Source organism: Cheilinus undulatus, linkage group 23, assembly GCF_018320785.1.
Source record: "Cheilinus undulatus linkage group 23, ASM1832078v1, whole genome shotgun sequence".
NCBI lineage: Eukaryota > Metazoa > Chordata > Actinopteri > Labriformes > Labridae > Cheilinus > Cheilinus undulatus.
The window spans coordinates 4,529,278-4,543,529 of NC_054887.1; the positions used below are offsets into that span (position 1 = coordinate 4,529,278).

Here is a 14,252-nt window from a genome sequence, read left to right on the forward strand (position 1 = left end):
TCCTGAAAGTGACCTATTCTTTCACAAATGTTTGTAGAAACCGTCTGCATGCCTAGGTGCTTGATTTAATACACCTGTGGCCACAGAAGTGATTGGAACACCTGATTTTAATTATTTGGATGGTTGGGTGAATACTTTTGGCAACATAGTGTATCTACAAGACATGCTGCAATGGGCATGCACAGCTCTGGTACGTAAGATCAACAGGCAGTCACTATCATTGCTCCCTATCGGTGGAGACGGTAGGTGAATCAAACTTTTGCCAAAGCAAGTCAGGAGAAAAGCAAAACTTTTGTTTTTCACCAGAAAAATTTCACTTTAGGTCTTTGCTCTCCTTTTAGTAAAGAAATGTTGTCTGATAACAAAAGCATTACCACTATATCTATATCTGAAAGCAAAGACAGACAAAAAAGTATGTAATTAGCTCATTTCCTCCACAGGAGGGTGCTATGGTTCAAATTAGACCCTGAGTCTGATGTTTTCATATTCCCTGAAGGAACATTTCCCAGTGAGCAGAGCTACAGGCTTCTTACATTTACGTCACTACTTAGCATTCTTGTCCTTTACTAGTGTGACCGTTCTCTCGGACTCCCTCTGGATTTGTTCTACAGAACAAACAAACTGGCAGCACCACAACAACTCAGCGGATGAGGCTCAAAATATCTCTGTGGTATGTGTCTTGACTAAAACTGGGCTGCCTTCAGTTTATCTGAAAATGTGGGTTTGGACCACCCACATGTTTTGGCCTTTTTATAAAAACAACTTTAATACTCACATCTCATTGCTCTGCCAACACTGTGAGCATAGAAACAGCAAAACAGAAAGGATCCTTGGGGCAACTTCGTATTTCAAGAGTCATCCATTAACAGGGAATAAATGATTTTACAGAAGGGACTGACCTGAGTTTGTCAGCAGTGAAGATGACCCTTCGCTCCAGCAGCAGAGAGCCCAGCACCCGAAGGAGCAGCCGCAGACTCAGACAGGAGAACAGACACTCAAAGTCTACATGCTCCAGGCGGGAGTCAGAAGGTCGACAGAGCTCCATCACCTGGGATGAAACACACCATGACGTCTTTAGTTTAGCTTTATAGGGAAATAAAATAACTGTGACCTCTAACTGTACTTATTCATAAGTTTCTGGATCTGTTTAAAGGTTAACCACAAGGGGGCAGTTCCAGTATAAAAGAGCACGGCCTTTAGGGCAAAAGAGTGTAAGAGCCAAAGAGCACACATAAAGGAGAAATCCATGCTAACTGCTCAGTCTAGCAAACAGCGCCCTGTCCCATTTACATGTATGTTAATGATGAGTAGGAGGAGGAATACTCAAAAATTCTTTAAAAAAATTCTCCCCTCAGATGGAAATCCCCCTCACCAAAGCACTGTGCAAAAAGTGCACAAACGCTGAGTAGAGATGCAGTTGATGCAATAGCAAATGATTTTGGTATACACATGTATTTGGAACAACACAAAAAAAACTGAAGAAAAAAGCCAAAAATTGACATAATCTTACACAAAACTCAAAAAAATGGGCCTGACAAAATTGATGGCACCCTCAACTTAATATTTGGTTGCACACCCTTGGGAAAAAATAACTGAAACCAGTCTCTTCCTGTAACCATCAACAAGCTTTTTACACCTCTCAGCTGGATTTTTGGACCACTCTCCTTTAGCAAACTGCTCCAGGTCTCTCAGATTTGAAGGGTTCCTTCTTGCAACAGCAGTTTTGAGATCTCTCCATAGGTGTTCAATGGGATTTAGATCCAGACTCGTTACTGGCCACTTCAGAACTCTCCAGCTTTGTCTCCAACCATTTCTTGGTGCTTTTTGAGGTATGTTTGGGGTCATTGTCCTGCTGGAACACCCATGACCTCTGATGCAGACCCAGCTTTCTGACACTAGGCTCTACATTGCAATCAAAATTTTTTGATACTCTCTAGATTTCATGAAAGTCAAGGCACCCAGTGCCAGAGGCAGCAAAACATCCTTTAAGCTCCACCATGTTTGACTGTAGGTACTGTGTTCTTTTCTTTGTAGGCCTCATTCTGTTTTCTGTGAACAGTAGAATGACGTGCTTTTCCAAAAAGCTCTACCTTAGTCTCATCTGTCCTTAAAATGTTCTCCCAGAAGGATTGAGGCTTACTCAGGTACATTTTTGCAAACTCCAGTCTGGCTTTTTTATGTCTTTTTGTCAGCAGTGGGGTTCTCCTCGGTCTCCTGCCATAGCGCTTCATCTCATTTAGATGACCACGTATGGTCCCAGCTGACACTTTTGCACCCTGAGTCTGCAGGACAGCCTGAATTTGTGTGGAAGTTGACTGAGGATGTTTATCCACCATTCCAACTATCCTGCGTTGCATTCTTTTGTCAGTTTTTCTCTTCCGTCCACGTCCAGGGAGATCAGCCACAGATCCATGGGTTATAAACTTCTTGATTATATTACACACAGTGGACAAAGGGCTTTCAAGATCTCTGGAGATGGTCTTTAACCTTGAGATTGTTCATGTTTTTCCACAATTTTGCTTCTTAAGTCCTCAGATTCTGGGCTCTTCTTTCTCTTCTCCATGCTTGGTGTGACACACACAAGCACACAGCACAAAGGTTGAGTCAACTTTTAGACATTCTAACTGGCTTCAGGAGTGATTTCTAGATTGCCAGCACCTGTTACTGCCACAGGTGAGTTTAAATGAGCATCACATGCTTGAAATAAAAGGATTTACCCACAGTTTTAAAAGAGTGCCAATCATTTTGTCTGGCCTAATTTTGAGTTTTGTGTAAAATTATGTCAATTTTGGCTTTTGCTTTTTTGTGTTGTTCCAAAAAGGAAATAAATACGTGTACACCTAAAACATTTGTAATGGCAAAAATTTCTGGGAGAAATGGTGTGTTTTCTGGAAAAATTCCAGGGGTATGTTCTGTATATTCTCAAAATCTTAATACAGTATCTGAAGCATGTTTTCTTGTTGCTGAGAAGAGCTTGAAGTGTTAGTCACCTCGGTGCCTGAGCCTGGGAGGAACGTCTTAACTGTGATGGTTTTGCCTGGAGCAGGAAACTGAGCCTCCATGATGGCTCTCATAAAAGGCTGAACAAGAGCTGGAGATAAAGCCCTTCGTCTCTCCACTTCATCCAGAACCTGTAGTGGACACAAATACACACCGGCATCACTGCTTAGCTTATTTCATGTATATTATCAGAGGTGAACAATGGGAGAATTACCTTGGAGAAGAGGTTAAAACAGCCGAGGTGACTGACGATACAGTAGACCTCTGGTAGGCGTTTGCCTTTTCCACTGGGCTGCAAAAAGGGAATAAATGTCACAATTGTCATAGATTTTAACTTCAGTTAAAAAAAAGTCTATTGTCCTATCAAGAACTGGTGTTTCAGAGTTCTAGCTTTAAGAAGATGTAACTTTTCTGAGGTTTTTCCCAACATACTGTACGTTTCTAATTCATTATTTACAGAAAAATGCCCCTTATATCAGTATAAAAACAGACATTTTCTTCTATGGAGCTCTGAAGTCAACATAAAAATGCATAGAAATGTATGAAAAGGCACGTGCACATTTTTCCAATCACACACTTCCTCTCTGACTCTGACATGGACAGTTTTCCCACAGGCACGCTGACTATTTTGGCATGATTATTTACTCAGCCGTCACCGTGGTATTTGGCCATTTCCTGTCCAGTAGCAGAGCCCTTATTTATTTGACATATTTCTATTTACCAGTAAACGCCGGCAGTATCCAAACCTCCTGCTCCCATCCTCTCCAGTCAAAACAAAGGAGAACATCTCACTATGAGGGAAGACCCACAACACATACACAAATAAACACCCAAAGATCACATTTCTACTGGATATGCTAAAAATAAACCTTTACTGTTGAGGTTATTCATCAGACCTTGGGTAGTTTTCCACGGGCTCCCAGCTTTTAGCATCAGGGAAACAGAACTGAGGGATGATCCGGAGCTGGTCCTCGGTCTCTCTCATAAACTTGAAGCTTCGCTCCAGCTGAAATAGAACAAAAGAAGAGACTAAATGTGACCTGCTCATTTCCTGTACGTTTCTCCAAAATCAGCAAGTGAAGTTTGAATATTCTGTTCTACAAGCTGGGAGCTATAGGAGATCTGAATTAGGAAAGTTTCACTCTAGGAACGCTGAAATGCAAAGTTCTGAGTCTCACTGGCATTCAAGGTTTTTGGATTTAGAGAATTCAGAGTCAAGACATGTCAATCTGGGCTTAGAGTGCAGGTTTCTTTTTTAGGATTACCAACGGGATTAGGGGTTTTATTGCCACAAAGGTCATGAATTCACAAGCAATACATAAGTTGCAAAAATAGCATCAGCAAAGCTAGAGATACCCAGTCCCTGTAGTCCTGAGTTTTATCCTTAAGTTGTTGGCATCCAGACCCCCCTGCAAAAATGGCTATGTCCCTGAAAGACCCACCAAGTCCCCTCACCCACATATGATTTAATAATACACTATATTGCCAAAAGTATTCACTCACCCATCCAAATAATGTAAATCAGGTGTTCGATCACTTCCATTGCCACAGGTGTATAAAATCAAGCGCCTGCGGACTGTTTCTGCACATTTGGCACATTTGTTACAGAATGGAGCTTTGCAGGATGGGATGCCTGGTGGCACACATTAGAAACGGACGCACTTGCATTCACACTGACCAAATGGAATGGGACTCTGGAGCCAAGCGTACTCCAGAGTTCAGGGCCCGGGTCCCTAATCTGAAACCACCTTTAACCACAAAAGGCCCAATAAGACTGGGCCCCAGATCTTTCCCCCTTCCTTCCCTTACGGGCAGCCTTGGTGACGTTAGGGAATTTAGAGATCTAAAAATATGTTAGGGAACTGTTTTTACAGGCTAAATGAATTTAGTTCAAATAAATGAATATTCTCTTTAGACAAAAACTGAAACAAAAATAACAAGACCACAGAATTCCTTTGCTCCTGACCTTTGGGGGGAACTGCTGTGTAACCTCCGGCAGATAGTGGGAACCACCTTTCGCCTTCTGCAGAGACACGACTAGAAAATACTCAAAGAGCTGACGCTGGCGGAGCTCCTGTTCTCGAACGCTGCTTGTACCGTTGTAGTGAACAGAAGACTGGCTCGGCTTGCTGAGGATGGACTTGACTGAAACGAGCCGTTGGCGATGAGCTGGAAAAGAGGAACGTCGAGTTTTAAGTACAGATGTCAAAGACAGAAAAGCTGGAGGTCTTCCGTGGTACTCTACCTTTTGCTCTCTCTTCGATTTCACTCTCCGAGTCGCTGTTGTCATCTGTTACTGCACACAGGAGACATGCCGCTACATTTACATAGGCAAAGGGAAGTAGAATAAAGCTCAGCCAGTTCAATAACTACATCATCACCTCTTCCTGAGCTCGTCTCAGCGTAGTGATAGATCCTCCGGAGATGTTTCTTTCCAATCCGAGACTCAAAGATGCTGTTGATTCGTAGAACAGCCTGTTGGGAGAAAGCTTTGACTCAGTGGAGAAATGCTACAGTGTGGGACAAAACATTAATACATCATCCAGAATCATTCATCATCATTAAAGATATATACAGGCCCTACAACACAGGTGTCAAGGCCCAGGGGCCAAATCCGGCCCGTGATACAATTACACCCGGCCCACAAGATCATACCCTATTCTTATTATAAATGGCCCCAATATGAGGTCTGCAGATTTCCTCCAGTATAGAAATGTAAAATTAACCTTGATTATATCAAATATCCTAGTAATAAAAAAGTGAAAAAATAAAGAGTAAAAAGAATTAGACAAAAATAAATGTGGAAAAATAATTAGTGTTTTCATTACAAATTTTCAGTTTTGAATTGCACGATTATGACTTCAATCTATTATTTGGACTTTAATAACATATTTTGACCTTTTACATTTATTATTTTGATTTTTTTATCCTCTATTTTGACCAATTTTAATTTATCATTTTGACTTTTTCTCCTCTATTTTGACTATTTTTGATTTATTATTTTGACTTTTTATCTCATATTTTGTCTCTGTCAAATAATTGTTTCACTTTGTATCTCCTATTTTTACTTTTCACTTTATAATTTAACTTTATCTAATAATTTCTGCATTTTTTTATTTTTAATTTTGACTTAATCTCATATTTTGACCTTTTCAATTTTGACTTTTTATCTTGTATTGAGAATTTGTCGATTTATTATTTTGACTTTTTATCTTACATGAGCTTTTCAATTTATCATTTTGACTTTTTATCTTGTATTTTGAGTTTATCGATTTATTATTTTCATTTTCTATCTTATATGAGCTTTTTAATTTATTATTTTGACTTTATCGCATATTTTGACCTTTCCAATTTATAAATCTTACTTTTAATTTTGTATTATGATCTTTTCAATTTATAATTTTGACTTTTATCTTGTATTTTGAGTTTTTTGATTCATTATTTTCACTTCGATCTCATATGAGCTTTTCGATTTATCATATTGACTTTTTATCTCATATTTTGACCTTTTCAATTTACAGTTAGCACCATTTAAAAAAAAACATGACTGTGACTTTCTTTTTTATATTTTTAACATCTAATTTTGTGTTCTGACCTTTTAACTAATTATTTTGATCTTTTAAAATCATTTATTTCATCAGTGCTAGTTTTTTCCCCATAATTCATTATTGGCAAAAATGAGGTTGACAGTTTGGTTAAATGTAGACCCTGTTAGGCCCTCAGGTTAGACCGTACTTCTGTGACTGAGTTTGACCCCCTGAACTACAAGGTTAAATTCATTCATTTTACTGAATCATACACAAAACACCTACTGTTGGAATCCTACGGCAGGTGCGACTGTATGGATCTCCAGGGAGCCAGGAAGTGTTTTCAGGCCCAGAGGGAGTGGAGGAAGGGCAGAGCTCGCGTGGAGACGAAACCCCCCCACTGCTGACGCTGTGGCTGGACTGGTGGGGTTTTCTTAGATCCAGCAGCTTAAAGCTCCTGGCTGAATTCTGCCTGAAGAAGCCGGGCCTCGAGGTCTGTAGACAGAGTGAATATTTTCAGCCTCATTCACATTAAAGTGAAGTTAAAGGGAAGTATTATGCTTGGCTTGTTCAGCAGGAACCTTGGCAGTGTCGGCTCCAGGAGAGGAAGGCAAAGACTGCTGGGAACACTGACTCTCCAGCTCTATGTCCTCATATGGGTTCTCTTTGGAGGAGTCTGCAGGGAGACCAAAGATGGCAATGTTCACATGGGTTCATAAGGATTTTTTTCTCTTTATGATACATATAACACAAGAAATTCAACAGTTTTAACACATTTCAACTTTCATTTAAGTTTGTGCCAATCATCCTTATGGGTTGCAGGGGTGGCCTGGGCCCCACATTTTAGAACTTAAGGAATAGTTTAACAATTAATATTGATAAAGATGAATATTCTCGATCTCATTTTTGCCTGAGGTGCAGAGATCAGTGCTACTCATATGGATATGATGCAACTGTTTGCTATTATTGTGCTTAGCTTAGCAAAAAACTGGAAAATGGTAAAATAGGTAGCCTTGGAGCACCTCGTAGGCTTCCTTATGAAGTTTCCTCAGACCAAGAAACAGTCCAGAGTAAGAGTGGACAGTCTCCAGTTTTTAGTACTGTTACAAAGCAGTATACATTATAACCATCACTTGATTAAAAATCACTTTATATAAGAAGCAGGTTGGACCAAGCATAGCAAAGCATGCACCCTTGCACTCATTTAATTTAATCCTGGAAAAAAAGCCTCTTTAATAGTCTTAAAAACACCATTTCTCTTTTTTGTAACAATGCTTCCTGGCAATAAATCTAATACACCACTTTCCACATTATTAAGCAAATGACATTTTTCTCTTGTTTTCCTAAATATTAATGCAAATGACAGTCAGAGTATTTTTCAAGTCATCAGCCATTAGAGCATAATTCAAATGTTTTGAACAAACTACATAATGATAACCATTATTAAAAAAAACCTCAAAATGCACTGTTCCACATTATTAAGCAGGCAACAGGTTTCAGCAATATGGGAAAGAAAAAGGATCTCTGCTGAAAAGCATCAAATAGTGCAATGCCTTGGACAAGGAATGAAAACATGAGATATTTCACGAAAAATTAATCGTGATCATCGTACTGTGAAGAAATTTGTGGCTGATTCAGAGCACAGCCAGGTTCATGTAGATAAAGGCATGATGAGGAAGGTTTCTGATGAACAAATACATCGGATTAAGAGAGCAGCTGCTAAAATGCCATTACAAAGCAGCAAACAGGTATTGAAGCTGCTGGTGCCCCTGGAGTCCCGCCAGCCTCAAGGTGTAGGATCCTCCAGAGGCTTGCAGTCATGCATAAACCTACTATTCAGCCCCCCCCAACCAGTCAAACAGTCTTGTTGACTGATGAGTGTCGTGCAACCCTGGATGGTCCAGATGGAGGAGTAGTGGATGATTGGTGGATGGCCACCATGTCCCAACAAGGCTGTGATGTCATCAAGGAGGGGGCGGAGTCATGTTTTGGGCTGGAATCATGAGAAGAGAGCTGGTAGGCCCCTTTAGGGTCCCTGAAGGTGTGAAAATGACCTCAGCAAATATATAGAGTTTCTGACTGACCACTTTCTTCCATGGTACAAAAAGAACTGTGCCTTCTGTAGCAAAATTTTCTTCATGCATGACAATGAACCATCTCATGCTGCAAAGAATCCCTCTGTGTCATTGGCTGCTATGGGCATAAAAGGAGAGAAACTCATGGTGTGGCCCCTATCCTCTCCTGACCTCAACCCTACTGAGAACCTTTGGAGCATCTTCAAGCTAAAGATCTATGAGGGTGGGAGGCAGTTCACATCAAAACAGCAGCTCTGGGAGGATATTCTGACAACCTGCAAAGAAATTCAATCAGAAACTCTCCAAAAACTCACAAGTTCAATGGATGCAAGAATAGTGAAGGTGATATCAAAGAAGGGCTCCTATGTTAACTAGGAAATTGGCCTGTTCAGATGTTTTTGATTGAAATAGCTTTGATTTCAGTAAATATGACCTCCTCATGCTGCAAATTCAAGAATGAGTGTTTTCAGTTCTTTACAACCTAGAAAATCTTTCAAAACTCTGTTTTACATAATAATGTGGAACAGTGCATTTTGAGGTTTTTATTTGAAAAAAAAAAAATAATAATAACAGTTATCATTATGAAGTTTGTCCAAAAACATTTGAATTATGCTCTAACAGCTGATGACTTCAAAAATACTCTGACTGTCATTTGCATTAATATTTAGGAAAACAAGAGCAAAATGTAATTTGCTTAATAATGTGGAAAGTGGTGTAGTGAACACTGGACGGTCTCATTTGCACATTTGTGGGTTAGGAAAGAAGAATTAAATTGCTTTTAAACCGTATTACCATAGATTGCATCACTACAAGGTTTAAATGTTAACTTTGCAGAGCAGATGGATTCTCCAGTAGTAGTGGCTGCCACCAGTGTAGTGATCAGCTTGGATGTAGCTATAGTAAAGAAGCAGCTTCACCAGAATTAGGCCGTATTTCTTTATTAATACAAGAGAAAGAGCCACACTGAAAGCTCCTCTTACAGAGGAAGATGGTTTTGCCCTTCTCCCCACCAGCCTGAGTTTTAACCACATCAAGCTACGGCAGTGTTAGCCAGTCAAGCACAGGTTTGTACAGAAGCTGCACATGTGTACAACCTCATGCAGTCTTGTTTCTCTGATTGGTCCATGATGAACGTTTTCCAGATGACTGTGAAATACAGTCATGCAATACATATATGAAACAGTCTTAATTTATAGGTTACAGTTGCTATTTTACGTACCACACAATATCACACTACCATATTAAAGCCAAACCTTAGCCCAGACCATCAGATACTTTATAACACAGAAACTCATTTTTACCTTTACTTTCCTTTTTCTGATTATGGAACAAAAAGATTAAAAAAATGGACAACTTAATTTGAATTTCAGAGATGCATCAAGAGGTTTCATTGTATATTTTGAATGCATCTGTCCCTCTGGTTTCCAGTCTTTAATGTAAGGCTAAGCTAACTAGCAGCTGGTGATGTTTTTAAATGTGCTATTCCACTGCGTGGTAGACTCCTCTCGATTCTACACATACCTTGTATGATTTTTGGTATCACTTCTGGCAAGGTTCAAGCTAACTGAATTAATACAAACTTGATGTCAGGATCTCAGAGTACACTATATGGACAAAAGTATGTAGACACACCTGTTTGTTATCCTAAATGGGCTGTTCTAAAGAGCTCAGTGACTTCATGCATGGCACTGTAATAGATGCCACCTTTGCAATAAGACAGTTGGTGAAATGTTATCCCTGCTGGATATTCTAGTGTCCACCATAAGTAATGTTATTAGAAAGTGGAAGTGTTTAGGAACAACAGCAACTCTGCTGAAAAGTGGAGGACCATGTAAAATCACAGAGCGGGGTCAACGGCTGCTAACATGCACGGTGCATTAAAGTCACCAGTATTCTGCTGATTCCATAGCTGAAGAGTTCTGGCATTAATGTCAGCACAAATACTGTGCCATGGGAGCTTCATAGAATGAGTTTCCATTACTGAGCAGCTGCATGCAAGCCTCGCATCACCAAGTCCAATGCCAAGTGCCACATGGAGTGATGTAAAGCACACCAATGCTGGACTATGGAGCACTGGAAACGTGCTCTGTGGAGTGACCAATCATGCTTCTCTGTTTGGCAGTCAGCTGGGTGAGTCTGGGTTTGGAGGATGCTGGGAGAACGTTACCTGCCTGACTATGAAGTTTAGTGGAGGAGGGATAAAGGTATGGGGCTGGGCTAGACCAGTGATACTCAACGTGTGGCTCTGGAGCCACATGCGGCTCTTTAGTGATGATTTGTGGCTCTTTAATGTCTTTATTTGAAATATTATTCCCCTAGAAAACCTCAGAAAAGGAAAGGAAAGGAAAGGAAAACTTAAACCTAAAAAATAATCACAGTAGTTTCTCTCTCAGACTTACACAGAAGGCTTTAATTGTCAAACTTAATCGTCCCATTTATCATATTTTTGCGCTTTTTCACCATTTTTACCATTTTAATCCATTTAAGCTACACTTGCTATTAAATATCACTTTTTTCCTACTTTTTTGCCCATTCTTGCCACTTCTTTTTGACACTTTTATCCCATTTTCCACCACTTTTGGCCCATTTAAGCTACCTGCCATTAAATACCACTTGCATCCAAAATTTTTTTTTTGCCCTTTTTTGTAACTTCTTTTATCCACTTTTATTCCATTTTTGCCCCTTTTCACAATTTTTTTGCCTATTTAAGCTACCATTTACCAATCAATACCACTTGTTTCCTATTTTTTGCCCTATTTTGCTACTCTTGACTATTTTTGCCCATTTTAGTCACTTTTCTCTTAGTTTTTTGGCACTTCTTTGCCAATTTTGAACCATTTTTGCCCCCTTTTCACCATTTTTTCACAATTTTTTGCCCATTTAAGCTCCCATTTGCCATTAAATACCACTTGTTTTCTATTTTTGCCCTATTTTGCAACTCTTGACTGCTTTTTGCCCATTTTAGTCACTTTTCTCTCATTTTTTTCGCTACATTTTTGCCATTTTTGGACCGTTTTTGCCACCTTTACTTATTTTCATTGCTACTTCAAGCCATTTTCTTTTTTTTTTTTTTACCACTTTTCACCACTTAGTTTGTGGCTCTTGTGAAGGTATTTTTCAACAATTTGGCTCTTTGGTTGAGAAGGGTTGAGTAACACTGGTCTAGACCCTTCATCTCCAGTGAAGGCCAATCTTAATGCTTCATCATACCAATTCATTTTGGACAATGCTCTGCTTCCAACTGTGTTGCAACAATTTGGAGAATGACTGACATGACTGTGCCCCTGTGCCCCAAACACCCATGGTTTGATGAGCTGGGTGCAGACGGCCAACACAGAGCCCTGATCTCAACCACATCAAGCACCTTTGGGATAAACTGGAACAGAGATTTTGAGCCAGGGCTTCTCATTCAACATCAGTGCTTAACCTCTCAAATGCTCTGCAGAATGAATGGGCACAAATTCCCACAGGAACACTCAAAAACCTTGTGGAAAACCTTCTAAGAAGAGTGGAGCAGTAAAAGGGGCAACTCCATATTTAAGCACATGTATTTGAATACAATGTCATTGCAGTCCTTGTTGGTGGAATGGTCAGACGACCAAACTTCACAGACTGAGGTTGTTGTTGGGTTCGAGCTGAGACCAGATCTAGAAAAGCACCGAGAGTTTTGCCTCCCAAACTGGATTGTAATCCTTCCATGCCATAACTGAAGCAACCCAATTATTGATCTATTTCTTTAAGAATCAGCGGTGGATAAACGGTTTATCTGGAAGGTCTCTCACCTATGTCTTCATAATGATGTTCCTGAGACAGTGAGCGACACAAAGGCGGGCTGGTTGACCCTGTAAGGTCTTCGAACTCAAAGGGTTTCCTGTCAGGACAAAAAGAAAGATGCTAAATAATCATCAAGCACAGCATAGGCTTTATTATCTGTTTTGATTTTTGTCCATGCATCCAGATTGTGCAGCATAAAAATAACATTTAGTGCTTTACTTTAAACCTCTTATACCTGTTGATGTGGTCTCTGACTCTCTCAGCCCTGGGTCTCCCGTACACACCAGAAGGAGGCTTTGAGGTACTTTTCATGGAGTTAGATGGCAATGGAGGGAGATTCCTCTGCCCTCTTCCCTGCCTTGGAGTCTTCCCATTGGAGGCAATCGCTGGATGCTGAAAGGTCCGTCTGGGTTTGGGGACCGGGTTGATAGGTAGTGTGCCTGGCTCTGTGTAGACATTTTCCTGGTCCTGCTTCCCTCCTGATGACTTCACAGCATTAAACTGACCCTTAGCTTCGCATGCTTTCTTCTTAGCGTCCACCTGTTTGTCCTTGCTCGGTGGGCTGAAGTAGTTTCCGAGCTCCGGAGGAGTTTTCCCATAGTTGTCCCCCATAGCCTCCAGCTTTTTGAACAGAGTGAACACAGCCCTCTTCTCTTGGCTGCTTTGTTCCCCTTTTGTCCTTTCATTGCTCTTCCTCAAAGTTCCCACCTGCTGCTGTGCTGCAACCGTAGTCGAGCAAGGCCTTGAGTCTCCAAGCTTTTCTTCATTCTCGCTCTTATGCTCCTCCTTTTCCAGTGAGATAGCTCGACTACAGTCCTCGGCTTTCTGGTTCTCACTGGGCTTGCTGCTCTTCAGCGTGCCTCTTTGCTGTCTCCCACTTTCTAAACTCACACAAGATCTTAAATCTTCAAGTTTTCCTAAATTCTCTTTGCTGTGATTTTCCTTTTCCTCCTGTTCTGCTCTCCTGCAGCTCTCTGCACACTGATCATCAGAGCTTTGACTGCTGTTTTTTGTCAGAGATTCTGTCCTTCTTACGTTAACACACTGGACCAAAGAACTGGAGGCAGTGGTTGAGTGAGCAGGCTCCTTCCCCTCCCACAGAGAAATCTTGTCCTTGATGTTGCATCCATTGGATCTGGGGAGCTTTTTACCAACCAAGAGAGTTTTCTCAGTGCTTTGAGGGTCAAGCGTCCTCCTGTGCGCCATTGTGGGGGGTTTTTCCTGATTGTCCAGGTTCTCTAATGGAGTGAAGGGGCGCTTTGGTTCCCGCTCTTTTTTCTGCTCAGCTGACTTTGCTGAGGTGATCTCGGATCGTCTGGTCTCAATAAAACAGCTCTTCTTCAACCTTAAAACACAACAAAATACAGTTTACATTAATAACACATTAACAAATGAAGGGAAAATATGATTTAACTAAAATTAGACTTTTTATTTTATTTCTACATTGTTAATTTGCAGAGCTCAGAGACAGGATGGTTGACAGGCACAGATCTGGGGAAGGCTGCAAAAACATTTCTAGTGCACTGAAGGTTCCCAAGAGCAGGGGTTCTCAAACTTTTCTACAAAGCCCCAGACATGACGTGGTCAATAAAAAAATAAATTGTGGCCAAAGTATAGCTATAACGTGTGCAAGAAATACTAAATCATGGCCACAAAACACTAATTCATGGTCACGAAATACTAAATTGTGGCCACAAAATACTAATTCATGGCCATGAAATACTAAATTGTGGCCACAAAATAAAAGTTTGTGGCCACAAAATACTAATACGTGGCCACGAAATACTAAATTGTGGCCACAAAATAAAAGTTTGTGGCCACAAAATACTAATTCATGGCCACAAAATACTAAGTTGTGGCCACAAAATTATAATTC

General features: G+C 40.4%; 1 protein-coding gene across 3 annotated transcripts in view; it reads right to left on the minus strand.

Annotated features, from left to right (window-relative positions):
* The window catches only part of LOC121505442 (DENN domain-containing protein 2A-like), a 28,737-nt gene that overhangs the window by 6,817 nt on the left and 7,668 nt on the right, over window positions 1-14,252 (minus strand). For 2 of the 3 annotated variants that reach the window (XM_041780791.1, XM_041780789.1), the window contains exons 3-14: window positions 12,612-13,721; window positions 12,385-12,473; window positions 7,109-7,203; window positions 6,813-7,022; window positions 5,382-5,475; window positions 5,246-5,296; window positions 4,967-5,169; window positions 3,897-4,006; window positions 3,722-3,791; window positions 3,215-3,292; window positions 2,991-3,131; window positions 900-1,048 (exon numbers count right to left, since the gene is read on the minus strand). In XM_041780791.1, the coding sequence (XP_041636725.1) occupies window positions 900-1,048; window positions 2,991-3,131; window positions 3,215-3,292; window positions 3,722-3,791; window positions 3,897-4,006; window positions 4,967-5,169; window positions 5,246-5,296; window positions 5,382-5,475; window positions 6,813-7,022; window positions 7,109-7,203; window positions 12,385-12,473; window positions 12,612-13,721 (2,400 nt within the window). The remainder of the gene's footprint in view (window positions 1-899; window positions 1,049-2,990; window positions 3,132-3,214; window positions 3,293-3,721; window positions 3,792-3,896; window positions 4,007-4,966; window positions 5,170-5,245; window positions 5,297-5,381; window positions 5,476-6,812; window positions 7,023-7,108; window positions 7,204-12,384; window positions 12,474-12,611; window positions 13,722-14,252) is intronic. The other variant, XM_041780790.1, reaches the window with a different exon arrangement.